Here is a 19,006-nt window from a genome sequence, read left to right as displayed (position 1 = left end):
GATTTTTAAAGAATATTTTATTGTATCTCTGGCCTAACTACCATATGAAATCTGTTTTGACAGTATAAAAAGCTAGGGAGGCTAAGACAGAGTAACTTTCGTGAATATGAAGTAAGTTGACATTTTATCCTTTTCAGGGTTTCCTCTTTGCTTTAATGGGGCAGTGGGGTAGCCTAGTGGGTAAAGCGTTCGCTCGTCATGCCTAAGGCCCGGGTTCGATTCCCACATGGGCACAATGTGTGGAGTCCATTTCTGGTGTCCCCCGCCGTGATATTGCTGGAATAATGCTAAAAGCGGCATAAAACCATACTCACTCACTCACTCTTTGCTTTTCGGTAAAATTAGACTAATCTTATTCTTCTTTGGAAAAGCAACATGTAAGATTAATTTAGAAGTTGGTAAGATATTTCATGGATAACAGTTTAGTTATTATATTGTGATGCGATGTTTCAGTATAGAGTCTCATCTCGTTTTCATTCTTGCTTGACAACAGCAAAAGAAACTATACCAAAACATGACATCAAGAATTTGTCATCCATTGAAAAGCAGTAAAGATCCTTATCAAGCAGATCACTGCAGGAGTTAAATGTTAGGATGTTGATTAATACACTGAGGACAGTATCATAAGTATAATGTTCCACCTCATGGTCATTTCCCAATGGAAATTGATGTCCGAACACTCCTGATGGATGTACTGTACCAGATATTTATTGTTTCTCTCATATAATCATGTAAATTTGTGCACTGACATAATTGTGTCACACTGTCAAACACCATTGTGTCAAAGTCAAAGGACCCGTAAAGGTCCGGGTTAGAATATTGATCTTCAGTAACCCATGCTTGTCGTAAAAAGCGACTAGCGGGATCGGGTGGTCAGGCTCACTGACTTGGTTGATACATGCCATCGTATCCCAGTTGCGCAGATTGATGCTCATGCTGTTGATCACTGGATTATCTATTCCACACTCGATTATTTACATGTAGCTGGAATATTGCTGAGTGCGGCGTAAAACTAAACTCACTGAAAGCAAGGAGTATATAATTTATATTGCACCAACATATGCAATAGTCGACGCATGCATATACACATGTAGGTGATACACAAGGGGGACACGGTTGTTTGAGACACTTCATTTTGCTGTACAGAGTTGCTTCCCTTTCCCGTATCAGGAAGGTTGGAACGGGATAATATTTGCTCTGAAATATATTCTAGGTTGAGTGTCCTGTCTCACTTCAGGCTTTCCTCACTGATTGGGGGTAGCCTACTGGTGAAAGCTTTTGCTTATCTCGGCAAAGACCTGTGTTTGATTTCCCAGAATTTCCTGTTATGCCCATTGGCATTCAAAATGGCCATGTTACTCTGTGAGATATAGAGTGCCACCAATAAACAGGTTGATGGGGTTCGAAAATAGGTTTTGAATCATTTGAATTGGTCAAATTTATCACATTTTCCATTAAATGAGTGAGGACTCTTATCATGGTGAGCATGTAATTTTTGTTGTGCCACCAGGGCACATTGAAAATGTTTCATCTGTGCCATCTAAACATTCATCGTGCCACGGCACACAAATTAAGCACTTTTTCAATCTGTGAGAGCCCATTTTGACTGTCCTCATACCATCGTATTGGTGGAATATTGCTAAAAGTGGCATTATATCTTGCTCCCTGGAAGTGGCATTAAGTCTGACTCACACAGAAACAAGACATCTTGTGATTAGTGGTGGTCCAGTTAATTAAAATAATCGATGATTGGTCGCAATAACTAAATGACCAAGCAATCGATCATGTTTTCTCAAAATCGAACACAAACAATTTTGAAACACTTGTTTGCATTGACAATATTTTTCACAAGATTGGTTTTGTCTGTTACATTTCATAATCACTACAAGATCGATCCAAGTCATGACTGAATTTATCTTAGAGAGTCCAGGAAAGTAATGTCCCTAATATACTAGTCATCCTTTATAGATGTAAAATTTGCAAATGCATTGTGTGCAATTTGCAAAAATACTGAAAGAACCACATGTTTTTTCTTCAGTTTTGGTGCATTAACAAACATAACCAGGAAAATTTGATAACTGATGCTAACCAATTATTGTCGATGATTGATCAGTAGTAATTAACCAGTCATCAATTATGAGATTTTAACCAATTCCCAACACTACTTGTCATCATGGCTGGCTTTCCTTCCTTGTCGAATACTGAAAACCCCTCTCACACTTGTAAACACATACCTTCAAACCTCCATATACATGTAGCTTCATCATAAATAAAAACATTTATTACTTTAAACTGTAGTGAATAATGCTAAAATAAAGTTAGAGAACACATTCTAACAACTACTTTGTTGCATAAATTACAGTTCTCAATAGCTTGCCCCAGAACGTAATTATGTTCATCTTTAGATCTTATAGTAGTTCAGTCACTGACCAAAAAATGAAAATATGTTAGTTAATGTTTAAGCCTAGTTTACCGCTTACCCAAAAATTAAAATATGTTAGTATGTTTAAGCCTAGTTTACCACTTACCCAAAAATTAAAATATGTTAGTATGTTTAAGCCTAGTTTACCACTACCAAAAAATTAAAATATGTTAGTATGTTTAAGCCTAGTGTACCACTATGTGTGGATGGTTTCAGTGTTTAAGTGTAGTGGTGAAGAGATTGGGATGGGGATATTGTGAAAGTGTAATCTGAAATATATCATATGCTGGTTAAATCTTCTGGTGTACTGGTGTTGGTTGATGTACAAGACCACTGTTTTATTTCATGCACTCGACTGATGCTCTTGCATAATATTTTGTCATTTTATGTTAACCCTGTATCGTGAGGTATGTGTGCACATCATTCATTCTATGTACTAACTCTGGACATGTACTGAAACATTCCATACTAACCTAGGTGGGACCATATTTGAAGGATCAATCGGACCATCTCTACTCGAGATTAGTGCAGTTTCCGATTTATTATTACGTTTATACCATAGAAATGTTGCAACAAGTAAAAAACATGCTGGCAATAAAAAACAAAATAAATCAAAACATTATTTGAATGATTGTTCGTAACAAAGGTCATTTTTTAGAGATTCTTATACAGCTGGAACACGAGATGCAAGGAAACAAATATGATATTATTTGAAACATGTTGAACTGGTCCCGACTTTACAGACTTTGAAGTCCACATATTGTCCCACCTTCAATGTGATGTTGTTTATGTTGATACTGAGGCCAGACCAATTACATTTCTTGTTCGGAAACAAAGAAACATTTGTATAACAAGGTGAGGAAAATAAAGAAATCTGTGTCAATCTTTTTGCAAAAATATTGTCATGTGAAAAAAGGAAAAATTCTTTATTTCATTTTTGACACACTGTTGATAGAAAACTATTGCTGGGTTTTTTCTAGGAAATGAGAACATTGGGGAACTTTTACCTGTGTTTGTGATAGACTCAGGTCAAATTTTGATCAATCTTGATAAATCTTGATTCTCTTAATAAATCTAGATAAATCCCTGACAGATCTGTAGATATCATGTGAAACCATAACTTCAATAATATGCCTCGGCAGTATGTCTTAAATATTGTCTTTTCAGAGATAGTGAAATTGTTTGTACCTAAAATAAGGAAATATGTGGTCTGGCTTCATCCTTATCTTTTTGTATTGATGTTTATCTATTTTTATACTACAACCACTTTGACAATGTTACATTCATCTACTGTTTTACTAGCAGTACATTTGTTTTATTAGTTTGCAATATGTGTCCATGGTTTATTAGCGGTATGCATTAACATGACTACTTTTGCATGTACTTGATGTTTTTACACATATTATAAACTGTGAATGTTTCATCATTAATCATGGATGGTTCAGTGGTTTGTGGTCTTCAAAATTATTTGTGCGGAGTTGTGTCCCTTGGATGCAAAGTTCCCATGGTGCTGGTATCAAATCCAACTTATTATAATCATGGTGTGTTAGCTCATGATTGGTAGGTTTCAGGTACACACTGATACCATACTATCTAAGGTGCCACAATTCACTGTGGAGACTTATGCCCCGTGAATATGACAAGAAACCTTTGATAGAAACCTTTGATAATGGTTTTGAATCCTAGTTGTTTTGATTTTGTTTCCAGCATACAATGCTTGTGGGTTTCGCCAAAGTGGTAACTGTCTAAGACTTGCATCATTTTGGGATTTCCTCATTCATTAAACTGTAAGAGGCGACTAAGGGGATTGGGTGGTCAGATTCACTGACCTGGTTTACACATTTCATCATATCCCAGTTATGTAGATGGATGCTGATGCTTTGATCACTGGATTGTCTGATCCAAACTCGATTATTACAGACAACCGCCATATAGCTGGAATATTGCAGAGCGTGGCATTAAACAACAAACAACAATCCAAACCACACAGGAAATCGTTTACCATGTAAAACTGAATATTTTTCAAAGTGGCATTAACTCATAATTTGCTCCTGTGGGATTCACATGGGCTGACATCCATGACCTGTGGCCTGTTCCACAAAGTAATCGTAGCGCCACAACAGGCGTAAGTCTGTGTGGAAGTATGGGAGTTACGATTACCGTAGTGTTACGATCGGTTTGTGAAACGGGTACCAGGCTCACATAGGGCCTTGTCCACCATCAAACAGACCTGCTGTAGTAGAACTACAGTGTGTCAAGCATGTGAAGAGCCTTGGGCATTTATGGCTTGTATTTATGAGACGTCATGCATCGTCCACTATTTAGTGTAATATATATCCATTCATTTCGAATAATATCCTCACACAGTTGCACCATAGCTTCCTTTCAACAGGGATGTCAGCATCTTCATCTCTTGTGTCGCTAACACAGACTCTCTCAACAACCAATCAAATTGATTCAATGTAATAATACAGGCGAGAGTTTATTAGAGCTGTGACAATATATTGGTAATTTCCGTACATCATAAGTGACTCATTTATTTGAGATACAGAATTACTAACACGAAGTACCAAATGAATTCCCACAGTTCGGCATTCCCTTACTTGTAAGCGGGGTACACTGAAAATAATAGAAGAGCACCCAGCCAATCAGGAAACGACATTTATGTGTGAGGTAAGATAACAGGCAATAACTGTGATATGACCGGAATACTGTTGAAGGAGGGGCGGTGGGGTAGCCTAGTGGTTAAAGCGTTCACTTGTCATGCTGAAGACCCCGGGTTCGATTCCCCACATGGGCACATTGTGTGAAGCCCATTTCTGGTGTCCCCGCCATGATATTGATGGAATATTGCTAAAAGCGGCGTCAAACTAAACTCACTCATTCACCGTTCAAGGAGGCATCAGACCCAGTTCACTTTCTATCTTATCACTGATACTGATTACCTCAAACATGGGAGCTGAAATCAACAACCAATCAAAAGATTCAACGGAACTATCGGGCTCATATGAATAAAAACTTGATAAATATAATGTACAGGTTTTGATGACTGACTGAGCTGTAAGCTGGATACAATGTTTTCAGTAGCATTAGGGAAGGAAATCATTACATTACAAGTGTTGTACACATTACAAAGAAGTGTCATGTTTTAATCTTGAAAATCATTACAATTCTCTGTAATAGTCATTCTTATCACATTCGTTTGAATCAGCTTGAAGAGGAAGCTATGCTGGCAAATGTGTCAAGGATATTTGTAATGTTGAAATATAACACTTTTCATAAATGAGGATGTCCTGTATAGGGACGAATCTGATAAACGTTTATCTGAATTTCCCAATTGTCATTGTCTGACTGGTAATGCTATGCAAAGACTGGCTGTTGTTACATCCTGATGAGACCAAGGTGCTATTTTCCTGACACATCATCAAAACCCAAGCATATTTGTACCAGGCTTCTATTCTCCCAACATTTTGATGTTGGTCGAAAACATCAGATGATACATACAGTATTGTTTGATCTGTATGTACAGGTCACTGAAAATTAACATTTCTTTCTCTTAAATAATTTATGTTGAAAATCACCTGTCCTTCTCAGTCTCCAATGACAGTTAAAGTTAAATTGTAGTTTAGCAAACGATTTTTTTTTCTTGTTCGACAAGAGATTGATTTTAATTGGGAGGAGTATGTTTTTGTATATAAGTATATAATAGCATAATTTTGTAGCAAACAAGTTACATATGACTGATTTGCTCATGTTTAATAGGATTTCCCCATGCTAACTATTAAATCTTACATTCCACAAGGGGAGATAACTGTACATATATAGACAATTGTGATATTCATACCTGAAAACTTTGTAGTTCTAGTCGCAACAAACAACATTATATCATCAGTGTGTTCCTCATCATAGTAAATGTCAGGTATATTCACCAACATTTTAAGATTTTATATATTTTCAAATTTCAGTGATATGTTCTTATTCTGCACCACCATGAATAATTAAACATGGCATCAGAGAAAACACTATTCCACTCACAAATGATTGCTCTCTGACAACTTAAGCCTTTAAAATTTAAAAAAAATCAATGTCATCTTCATGCAGGCAATACAATGCAAGCGAAGGGAACAATAATTATTTATTTTCTGGTAAAAATCATGTTTTACAAACATGACTGGCTATATACAAATTTTAACTGGATTTTAATAGAGTTATCTTTCCTTGCTTAATTAGGTGGAAATTGTTGCTGATTACCATAGTTTACCATAGTTTCATATGGTTTAGGGATGGGTGACCAAATTTGGGGCGGGGAAATGTTCAAGGACCAATAATCCATTGTGGACAATAGCTGCTTTTCATAGAGCCTGGGGTCAAATAGAGCATTTGTCAGAACCATGTCTGCAAAAAATACACCATGAGGTGAACGCAATATATTTTCCATTTATATATAGTAATGATTATGAATATTTAATCATGAATACTTTCTGTTTATTATCAAACAATTAAAATAACATGTCATGAAATTGCATAAGTTGAAACATGATATTTCGAAAAAAGCAAAGAGTACATCGGGAACAATGCCACTTATAGCCTAACAACAGTGCCATAAAAGGCCTTAGCAAAATATTTTGGCACCCCCAACCACATTCTGGACCTAACTGAGAGTATCCATAACCACAATAAACTAACCAAACCAGAAAGTCCACATGATGATGACCGGTTGTTGTTTATACACATTATTTGCAACTGGAAACGGTATTGATGTGAGTCATTATTTAATTCAATATGGTGAATTCTGGTTTTTGTTTGAACTGATTGGCATATACTACAGATTCTGTATCACCATTATTGACAGCCACAGTGATCAAACAATATTTGGTACCTTGGAACATTATTTCTTTTCCGAGAATAAAAGCATTTGTCATAAATGGGATAATTTGACAAGGAATAAATCTTAGAAGCTGCAACTTGACATCTATGATGAATTTATTGTTTTCATTTAAAAAGTAAGGTGTGATTATGGGCATTTCTGTTTTCTCGATCATTGAATGGTCAGTGTTAAAACTGACATGCTTAACAATAATCAACAACATGGCAAAATGCACTCTGCAGTGTCTTTCAATTTTGAGAACTATTTTATGCAACAAGAATAAAAGGTGAGGTGAGGTGAAATTGGGTTTAACGTCGTGCTTGAGAATACAAATGTATTTTGCTCATATGATGACAAGCATGCGTGTGTATGTGCATGTGCGGCTGCTTGTACTAGCCCAGACTTGAGCTGGTTTTATAGTGCTAGCCCACTGAGATACCATGCCGCAGTGAAGCATGAATACCCCACCCACTCAGACACATTATACTGACTCCGAGCCGACCAGTCCTTGTTGTACCCATTAATGCCGAGCGCCAGGCAGGGACCAACAAGTACCATATTTTAACGTCTATGGTATGACGCAGTCGGGGATCGAACCCGTGACCTTCCACTCTCCGGGCGGACGCTCTAACCACTACACCACGGAGGCGGTCCACGACACGGCTGAAATATTGCCGATGTGACGATTAATATTAACTCACTCACTATATCCTTGTTGCTATTAAACATGTAACCTTCATGCACGCTGGGACGGAATGGACTTACGATCTATCTGTGCGTGAGCAATGATTGTGAATGCATGGTTTAGTAATGTATCATTCTTTTATTTATACTCTTTGTGGGAATTGTTCATTACTTTCCAAAATATATTCAGTAAAAGTGGGGAACGCTCTAACCACTACACCACGGAGGCGTTTACAAGAATAAAAAGCTACAGGATAATTTTTTAACAGATTTAATTTTTTTTACTTATTGTCATCCAAATAATGGTATTTAGGTTTGTTTACTGCAGCGAGGGTTGACCACATGGTATTATATCGTTCAGTGAGATGATTATATCAGATTTGCTTCATAGCGTTCAGTAAACTTTAGTAGCTGGTTTATGTAGACAATAGGAATAGAATGTCTGGGATTAAATCTCTTCAGAACCATTGTTCTTTTGGTTCATCGGGATGGTAGGGTAGCCTTGTGGTTAAAACATTTGCTCGTCACGCCGAAGACCCGAGTTCGATTCCCCACATGGGTACAATGTGTGAAGCCCATTTCAGGTTCCCCCACCGTGATATTGCTGGAATATTGCTAAAAGCAGCGTAAAACTAAACTCACTCTCTCACTCTTTTGTTTCATCAAACTAAAGGATTGACTTTACTTACCAGTATTCATGATATTAGAAAAGAAACCAAATATTAGTTATGCTTATCAAGCAGTATTGAAATCAATAAACTAGAATTTGTGATTTAAACAGTATTGTATTCTACTCAAAACAGGTTTAAGAATGGATGACGGCAGTATTACCCACCGTAGTTAATCTGTCATGTGCCTTTACAGATTAACTGCAGTGATAATTTCTTTAACTTATTTTGTGTAGTATACATCTTATTGTTGTGTGTAACTGATATACTGTTCACAGTGGCCCTTACTCACTTGAACATTTTCTATTTGCTTGCTTTAAATTTGCCTTTCATTTTGATATGATGTTATTACAGCAAGCACAAACATTGATTTAAGCTTAATAATTACAGAAGCGTAACCTAAATTCGTGGATAACCTTGATTCGTGGATCGCAGAAATTATCATGCTTGCTCGTAAATTAAGTCTCGACTGACGTCACGAAGCGGTACTTTTGATGTACACACAATGCCACACCTCGCTGACAAGAAAGTTCTGAATCTCTGCATTACACACAAGTACACTAAATATAATTGTCCAGCATTGGGATAAATAGCCCCAAATCACTAATACCACCATTACCAAATTATAGTTTAACAAAATGTCAAGTAAAAAAGATACCGTTAGCTCCAACATTCTCACTTCTCGTTGTCTGGTTTCCTTGGTGTCAATACTTACTGCAGTGGGATTTCGTACATAGTGATATAAAGTAACCGTCTACGTAATCCACGAAACAAGGTGACGTCACATTTTGTGGGCACACGTAAACAAACGTTTTCACGAGTGGAATATTAGGCATCTTCAATTTGCTGAATCAATGAATAAAATAATCAGTGCGTATACAAAATGAAAGCATGCATTTAAAGTATGAATTTCGCTGCATTTCCCTTATATCCATGAATCAAGGTTATGCAAGTGTACTGTAGTTTCAAGGCCATTGTGTTTAATAAGAATGGTTGATAGCATTGTGTCAAAAAGCTTTCTGCTTTACAGTTAAAGATCTTTTGATTCATAGGTTTCTATGATAATGCTAATGGCTGTCCATGTAATTGCTGTCTATGTTCTGATCACTAAATATGAGAAATTCATTTAAATGCTCAAGTGTATTTGAACTGAACATGGAGTATCTTTGTGGCTTTTACTCACCAGTAAAAATATTTAGAGAATAATGTTGCTGGTATGAAGCTGCTGATTGGCTGGCTCTAGATGCAGGCGATATGCAACTTTACTGCATGCTTGTCTATGTCATAATGTGTATATTAACGGTTGAGAAATAAACAGTAGAATAGATATGTGTTTTGTACATTATTTTTTAACAGTTCATATTTGTCACACTGTGTTCCATTACTCCATGAGCATATGTACTGTATATGACCATTGGGGGTGGTTTGGCTTAGATACGGAACATACCATTTTGATACTGATTTTAAGGGTCAAGTTCAGACCTTGGCTTATCTACAGTCATATACGGTATTTGTTTTCAAGGATTTCAAAATAGAATTTTTAAATTCACTGACAGTGGCATGCATACTTTAGCATGTACAGGCCATATTTTTGTAAAATTAGTTATTTTTCTAAAATGTTTGGTCCAAAATGCAACTTTCGTTGAAAGTATTTTCAGGAACTCTAGTTTCCAGCAAGCAGTTGTTTCTTGTTATGCATGCCACTCAATTATTTTCTTATCTACAATGAAAACACTAGGCATGGCAGGATGATACCACTGTTATCATTGTGTGGCTGTACCAGACCCTGTTTTATTACCTACAAGGGCAAACATATTGGGGTTCATATTTTGCGTTCTACATGCGGCGACCACGGGTAGCCAGCCTATGTTTGAAAGTAGATTTGGGTTTATTTTCCTCAATTTGACGATTTCGGTAATAAACAGAATATTATGTTCGTGCCCATGTCATACTATGTTTATGACACTCGTGCCTAAATAACATTTAGGCACTCGTGTCGTAAACATAGTATGACATGGGCACACATATAATATCCTCTATATCATTGTGTTGATTCAGTCAGGGGTGGCATTACCAGACCCTGTTATCACTGTGTAGGGCAAGTCAGGGGTGGCTGTACCAGACCCTGTTATCACTGTGTTGAGTAAGTCAGGCATGGCAGTACCAGACCCTGTTATCATTGTGTCAAGTAAGTCAGGCATGGCAGTACCAGACCCTGTTATCATTGTGTCAAGAAAGTCAGGCATGGCAGTACCAGACCCTGTTATCAATGTGCCAAGCAAGTCAGGGGTGACAGAACCAGACCCTGTTATCATTGTGTCAAGCAAGTTAGGCGTGGCTGTACCAGACCCTGTTATCATTGTGTTGAGCAAGTCAGGCGTTGCAGTACCAGACCCTGTTATCATTGTGTCAAGCAAGTCAGGCATGGCAGTACCAGACCCTGTTATCATTGTGTTGAGCAAGTCAGGCGTTGCAGTACCAGACCCTGTTATCATTGTGTCAAGCAAGTCAGGCATGGCAGTACCAGACCCTGTTATCAATGTGCCAAGCAAGTCAGGGGTGACAGAACCAGACCCTGTTATCATTGTGTTGAGCAAGTCAGGCGTTGCAGTACCAGACCCTGTTATCATTGTGTCAAGCAAGTCAGGCATGGCAGTACCAGACCCTGTTATCAATGTGCCAAGCAAGTCAGGGGTGGCTGTACCAGACCCTGTTATCATTGTGTCAAGCAAGTCAGGGGTGGCTGTACCAGACCCTGTTATTGTGTCGAGCAAGTCAGGGGTGGCTGTACCAAACCCTGTTATCATTGTGTTGAGCAAGTCAGGGGTGGCTGTACCAGACCCTGATATCATTGTGTCAAGCAAGTCAGGTGTGACAGAACCAGACCCTGTTATCATTGTGTCAAGAAAGTCGGGTGACAGTACCAGACCCTGTTATCAATATGCCAAGCAAGTCACGGGTGACAGAACAAAACGTACCCTGTTATCACTGTGTTGAGCAAGTCAGGGGTGGCTGTACCAGACCCTGTTATCATTGTGTAAAGCAAGTCAGGCGTGGCAGTACCAGACCCTGTTATCATTGCGTAAAGCAAGTCAGGTGTGGCAGTACCAGACCCTGTTATCATTGTGTTGAGTAAGTTAGGGGTGACAGAACCAGACCCTGTTATCATTGTGTCAAGCAAGTTAGGCGTGGCAGTACCAGACCCTGTTATCATTGTGTTGAGTAAGTTAGGGGTGACAGAACCAGACCCTGTTATCATTGTGTTAAGCAAGTCAGGCGTGGCAGTACCAGACCCTGTTATCATTGTGTTGAGCAAGTCAGGCGTTGCAGAACCAGACCTTGTTATCATTGTGTCGGGCAAGTCAGGCGTGGCAGTACCAGACCCTGTTATCATTGTGTTGAGCAAGTCAGGCGTTGCAGTACCAGACCCTGTTATCATTGTGTCAAGCAAGTCAGGCACGGCAGTACCAGACCCTGTTATCAATGTGCCAAGCAAGTCAGGTGTGACAGAACCAGACCCTGTTATCATTGTGTCGAGCAAGTCAGGGGTGGCTGAACCAGACCCTGTTATCATTGTGTCAAGCAAGTCAGGGGTGGCTGTACCAGACCCTGTTATCATTGTGTCGAGCAAGTCAGGGGTGGCTGTACCAGACCCTGTTATCATTGTGTCAAGCAAGTCAGGGGTGGCTGTACCAGACCCTGTTATCATTGTGTCAAGCAAGTCAGGTGTGACAGAACCAGACCCTGTTATCATTGTGTCAAGAAAGTCGGGTGACAGTACCAGACCCTGTTATCAATGTGCCAAGCAAGTCACGGGTGACAGAACCAAACGTACCCTGTTATCACTGTGTTGAGCAAGTCAGGGGTGGCTGTACCAGACCCTGTTATCATTGTGTCAAGCAAGTCAGGGGTGGCTGTACCAGACCCTGTTATCATTGTGTCAAGCAAGTCAGGTGTGACAGAACCAGACCCTGTTATCATTGTGTCAAGAAAGTCGGGTGACAGTACCAGACCCTGTTATCAATGTGTCGAGCAAGTCAGGGGTGGCTGTACCAGACCCTGTTATCATTGTGTCGAGCAAGTCAGGGGTGGCTGTACCAGACCTTGTTATCATTGTGTCGAGTAAGTCAGGGGTGGCTGTACCAGACCCTGTTATCATTGTGTCAAGCAAGTCAGGGGTGGCTGTACCAGACCTTGTTATCATTGTGTCGAGTAAGTCAGGGGTGGCTGTACCAGACCTTGTTATCATTGTGTTGAGTAAGTTAAGGGTGGCTGTACCAGACCCTGTTATCATTGTGTCAAGCAAGTCAGGGGTGGCTGTACCAGACCCTGTTATCATTGTGTCAAGCAAGTCAGGGGTGGCTGTACCAGACCTTGTTATCATTGTGTTGAGTAAGTTAAGGGTGGCTGTACCAGACCCTGTTATCATTGTGTCGAGCAAGTCAGGGGTGGCAGTATCAGACCCTGTTATCACTGTGTTGAGCAAGTCAGGCGTGGCTGTACCAGACCCTGTTATCATTGTGTCGAGCAAGTCAGGGTTGGCTGTACCAGACCCTGTTATCATTGTGTCGAGCAAGTCAGGGTTGGCTGTACCAGATCCTGTTATCATTGTGTCGAGCAAGTCAGGGTTGGCTGTACCAGATCCTGTTATCATTGTGTCGGGCAAGTCAGGCGTGGCTGTACCAGACCCTGTTATCACTGTGTAGAGCAAGCCAGGGGTGACAGTACCAAATCCTGTTATCATTGTGTCGGGCAAGTCAGGCGTGGCAGTACCAGACCCTGTTATCATTGTCAGGGCTCTCCCGCCGTGATGTTGCTTGAATATTGCTAAAAGCGGCGTAAAACCAAACTCAGTCAGTCAGTTGTCAGGGCTCTCACAGGTTCTTGAGCCCAAGATCGGTTTACATAGTCTCGTTAAGAACTTCATTACCAGCTCACATGGGCACAATGTGTTAAGCCCATTTCTGGTGTCCCCCGCCGTGATTTTGCTGGAATGTTGCTAAAACGGCGTAAAACCAAACTCAGTCAGTCAGTCATTACCAGCTATAGGAGCTGGCATACATCTTCACTTCTTAAAGCTACGATGCAGGTAAGGAGCAGCACAGTAACTGGACGTGTTTATAGTTAGATGATGCTGGGCAAAAATGTCAAACTGTTGATTGTGTGGCAAAGTCCCATTGAAATCAGGCACTTGCATCAGAGTCAAATTGTATGTACTCAATCTATTGTTTTCTACCCATCAATCTTCGAGTCCATGACAGTATGTTTGATCTGTCTACTCAGAAAACAGTTAAACTTCACACTGTAAAAGGTATTTCTCAAGACTTTCTAATTTCATGGAATATTAAATGATATCATAGTTAAAAGTGAGAATTTGTGGATTTCACCTTTTTTCTAGCTACAGATCAGTTTGGAGTATAATCTTACTTGTATCGTCTGAAACGTTGTGAGGTAGCCTTGTGGTTAAAGTGTTTGCTTGTAATGCTGAAGGCCCGGGTTCTATTCCCCATATGGCTACAATGTGTGAAGCTCATTTCTGGTGTCCCCCGCTGTGATATTGCTGGAATATTGCTAAAAGTGGCGTAAAACCAAACTCACTCACTCGCACTGAAACATTGTGTTCCTGAAAATAAAGAAGTTTACATCAATAAATTATTGCCTTTATGAGTGTCATTTCTAAATGCCGTTCAACAATAACGTGGTTATGTATCAACACAACTCTTGAAAACCCTGGGGCAGTGGGACAACCTTGTGGTTAAAGCCTCCGCTCGTCATGCCGAAGACCCTAGTTTGAATCCCCACATGGGCGCAATGTGTGAAGTCCATTTCTGGTGTCCAGTGCTGTGATATTGCTGGAATGTTTCTAAAAACTTCGCAAAACCATACTCACTCACTTGAAAACCTGATGCCCCTATTGTCATTGCTCATCACCCCTTAGCATCAAGGTTTTAATGGAGATTAGCCCAGTGGAAAGTGTGTTTGCTTGCTCACTGAAAAAACAAGGTTCACATTTCAACCTGGGTATATCCAAGTCTCATGCTGTCAGCATCTAGTGTTCTCTTTTTCAGTCATGCTACAACTCATTCAATATAAATATTTTCACTCAGTTCTCTCCCTTTGTTTCAGCTGCGCGATCGACTTGGAGGGGATGTCGGTGGGCGTGGCAAGTTACGGAAGAAGAACTGGATGTTCTGGTGACAGGAAATGACTTCAGCTTTTTGTCTTTCTGCTCCTCAAAGTCTTCTCCTGTCACACTCATCACAGGATGTGGATCCGGAGGACTCTGTCATAGTGCTTTTGGCCCACTGTTTATACAATATTGGATCCTTCTTGTTATATATAATACCATCAACAGGGTTTACATATTTTTAGTGTTTTTAAAATGGAAAGAACATTATGACTTCTTGTTACATTTAAGCTGTCATATCGTTTTGTAAATGTTTTGCTGAAAATATTTTGGGTCACAATTGCCTCTGATGAACTGTTTGCGAAGTATTTAATCTGGATTGACTGTTTGCCTGTATCAAGTCTAGACAGACTGGTGTGCCTGCATTCTGTCTGGACAGAGTGTTGTGCCTGTGTCTGGTCAAGATTGACTGCTGTGCCTATTTTCATCTAGACAGACTATAGGACCTGTGTGGAGTCAAGGCCACACGAAGTAGTTGGCGCTAACAGCTAGTCTCATTTTCAGCTACAACACAGTCACATAAGGGAAGAAGATGGCGCTAGCAGGTAGATGCTCTTTCACCTACATCAATATCATGTCAGGATGAAAATGGAACTAGCAGCATAGCCTCACTTTCATTTTCGCTAATGATTGGTCAACCCTCCTTCACATTTTTGAATGAAGGAGGAATCGTTGACACACGATGTACAGTGTTAGATAATATGCATGTCCCACCTGGTACCTCTAATGCCGGGTGGAACATGCTCATTATTCTCCGCCTCTGACCTGATAACAGTCCGTCTATCATGTGACAAGGCGTTGATGAAACTGTTCAAGTTCCCAGTACCCCATCCTCTGTAACTCCAGGGTGTGCATTCAGTAGACTTACTTGAACCCCTTGATCCTTTGCTATGGTTCCTATCATCAACAGTTACCCACCGTGGATTTGTATGGACATTTAACCGACCACACATATTGGGGTAGGGTAAAGGATGTAGCTCATGTTATCTTGAAGCCATGGACTTGAAGACATCCTTTCCAGCAAAACTATTTTTCAGGGCTTCTTTTTACATGTCAGTCAGAATTTCTCGTAAATGTAATCATAATCAGTAGGACTGGCGGCCATATTGTTGATAACCCAACATTGAAGCTGGTTTTTAAGGGCACATTCTGAGTAAGCAACCAATCAAATTACAGTTGGAAATCATGGGCAGGTAATTTGAGGTAACAGATCCACACGTTATGGCAGGTGTACTGAAATGTGAGCCTAGATACAGAGAATGCCATTACCCACACACCATTAAATTTCAGTGTTTACTCAAACATTGTATTGACATATCCACTGAATATTTGGCACTTGTGACGTTTGAATTCTATTGGGTTTTGTAAAAGAAAAACAACATATATGTTTAGATGGCATACCCTCTTGTGAACCTAAATATCAGTTGGGAGAGGTAGAACCCCAGCTTCTGATTTGTGTACAGCCTACCATTTTTCTCAACTGGTCACAAACATACACAACTTTTTTGGCATTTGAGCACAGCTCCTTCCATGCCCACCCTGTACACCCATGCTCCAACCATCTCCCTCCCCAAACACGCACACTCCTTCCATGCCCACCCTGTACACCCATGCTCCAACCATCTCCCTCCCCAAACACGCACACTCCTTCCATGCTCACCCATGCTCACCCATGCTCCAACCATCTCCCTCCCCAAACCAGCAAGTTCCAGTTATCCCCCCCTCAAAACACCCATTCTCCTATAAATTTCCCCCCATCCCCCACTCCCCCTAAAACACCTACACACCTTTAATCCCCTGTCACCCACACCCACACAACCTCCTTTGCTCACAGAATATTAGAGATTTATTCCAGAGCTATATTGTGCTAAGAAAACCTTGCCATGTTCCCCTGCATGACTGACTGCAGTGATACATCAATAATACTCCCAACAAAATGAATATTGTCCCACAGGTGGACAGATGAGTGATGGAATGCATGCTGTTAACTCATCGACAGCTATTAGTTTATTCACGGGTGCTCACAACCATTTCACTCACTTTGTCTTTTGCATATTTGTATTCCAAAATCACTACAAGCCGTGATGTTTTAGCATCAAACCGAGCTTTGTCTTCATTTTGTGAAGTTTTATTCAGATTCACACATATGAGGAAGTATATTTGCTGTTAGAGATGATGATGTTGGAGACGTAAAACATGATTCAATGACAATAATGGTCCATGACGCCATTGCACCGATTGACCATGTCGCTTTGCAGTTCAGCATTCATTCGCCTAAAAATGGTTCAGCTTCTCAAGATTCGTGTTCCTATTCATCGTCAGTAGTTTATACCACCTTCCTCCATCACCAGTGAAAACATAACTGATGCGCCGTATTTTCCTCAATATAATACCTGGCCTCAGTTAAATGTCCGCTAGATTTTTTTTACCAATGATTATGTTTGCAATTAAACTCCATCGTAATCTTGTAAAAAATAGTGCCAGTGAGCGTCTTTGAGGTGGATATAGCCTCTCTAGAAATGTTTTATTGTAAATAATTATTAAAGAGTTGATAGAAATATATGCCTGGGCTTAAAAAGAGGGAAATGTGGTAGCGTCGTGATGAGATCTGTCAACAGAAGTCAGCTAATCAGGCTATGTGTAATGCAAGTCAAATAAGTTCATATTCATGAATGCAGTGTCGACACTACCACTGACTGACAATGAAGCAATAGTTTTATCCTGCCATGATATTGCTGGAATATTGCTAAATCGGAGTAAAACTAAGATCTCTGGCTTGCTTTTTTTAGTATTAATTGATGAGCCAAGTGCAGTCTAAAAATATCATAGAACTGAACTGGATATGTAAAGCTGCTGGAATAGCATCAGGTGTCCCAGAAGTCTTGTTTTGTGAATATTTACTCAAACCATCAAACCAGGTTCATTTATTTCCCAATCCTAGCATCCCTATGATGACCATAGAGTGTATCCAGTTGTATGTACTGTTGATATGATAGTATAGTTTTTGACATGCTCCCCTTTGTGTGCTGTCTTCCAGTGATAGAAACCTATGTGATCTTCCCGTGGGAGTTTTTTGTTGTAACGGTAATATACAGGTGCACAGTATGTTCTGGTAAAGGTAACCCATTCGCTATGATATCATTTTCAGAAAATATTGAAAATGTTAAAAAAAGCCTACTACCTCAAAATGTAGATTGAACCAGAGACGAGCCTCAGGTCAAGATTATGGATTTAAAGGGAGACACACCTCAGATCAGTGTACAGGTTTATAAAGGGTCTCAAGGCCAGTATATAGGGTCAAAGGGGTACACTTTTGAGGTCAAGATGCAGATTTAAAGGGAGGCTCACTTGAGGTCAGTATATATGGTTAAAGGGGTACTCTGTTGAGGTCAAGATACAGATTTAAAAGGGGATTGACTCATCGAATCCAGGATACAGATTTACATGGATACATTTTGACTAATTAGTTTAGAGATCTGACAATTATATAGGATGATATTCCTGATTTCCCTTGTGAAAAACATAGCTGGTTGTAATTTCAGTACTGAAATATCTCATAATTATACATGTAACAGTCAGTGTTTCTGTTCTCTGGTATATACCAGACTTTGACTGGTACAAAGTTAGAATGTCCGGTAATTTCAAAGGCTGTCGGTCATCGTATCCGGCAAATTTTAAAATCAATTTTCTAATAACCTGTCAATTTTATTTCTCCTCGAAAAAGATTACAAATTCACAATGACATTGAGGTGTTGTCAAATAAAAAATACCAGTTTGGGAAAACCCCAGGCTAAAAATAGCAGCATTGACGCACCTTGACACCCTCACATTTCTCATTGGTTGTTAGGGTACAAGGTCTCGCGCACAATGAAAAATGTGATCACTTGACTGGTAAAATTTACAAATGACCGGTATTTGAAATGCTAGCCACTCTGTCACAATGTCCAGTTGTAAAAAACGCCAGCTGAAACACTGACAGTGCTGTACAGAGTTCTCTGTCTGCATGTGTGACCTTTAAAGCCCATTCACATGTCACTGTTAATGGGACAAAGATGTCATTTGGAAATAGTACTGTGCACCTTACTCAATTATAAGTTTGAATATATAAAATACAAAAATCCATTCATATATCTATTTACTTTTCAACAAATGTCAACAAATGAATATTTTTTTATCAT

General features: G+C 39.6%; 1 protein-coding gene across 1 annotated transcript in view; it reads left to right on the top strand.

The window, feature by feature from the left end:
- Window positions 1-17,163, top strand: part of LOC124267284 (pleckstrin homology domain-containing family A member 1-like) — an 81,866-nt gene extending 64,703 nt beyond the window's left edge. Inside the window, 1 exon segment of the mRNA XM_046702200.1 lies at window positions 14,768-17,163. Within this exon segment, the coding sequence (XP_046558156.1) occupies window positions 14,768-14,839 (72 nt within the window). The 3' untranslated portion in view covers window positions 14,840-17,163.
- The last annotated feature ends 1,843 nt before the right edge of the window (window positions 17,164-19,006 follow it).

The sequence above is a fragment of the Haliotis rubra genome, unplaced genomic scaffold (assembly GCF_003918875.1).
Source record: "Haliotis rubra isolate DU_JTF1 unplaced genomic scaffold, ASM391887v1 Scf130, whole genome shotgun sequence".
Taxonomy (NCBI): domain Eukaryota; kingdom Metazoa; phylum Mollusca; class Gastropoda; order Lepetellida; family Haliotidae; genus Haliotis; species Haliotis rubra.
The sequence above is the reverse complement of the archived record's forward strand: the minus strand, read 5'-3'. Positions and strand labels throughout refer to the sequence as shown.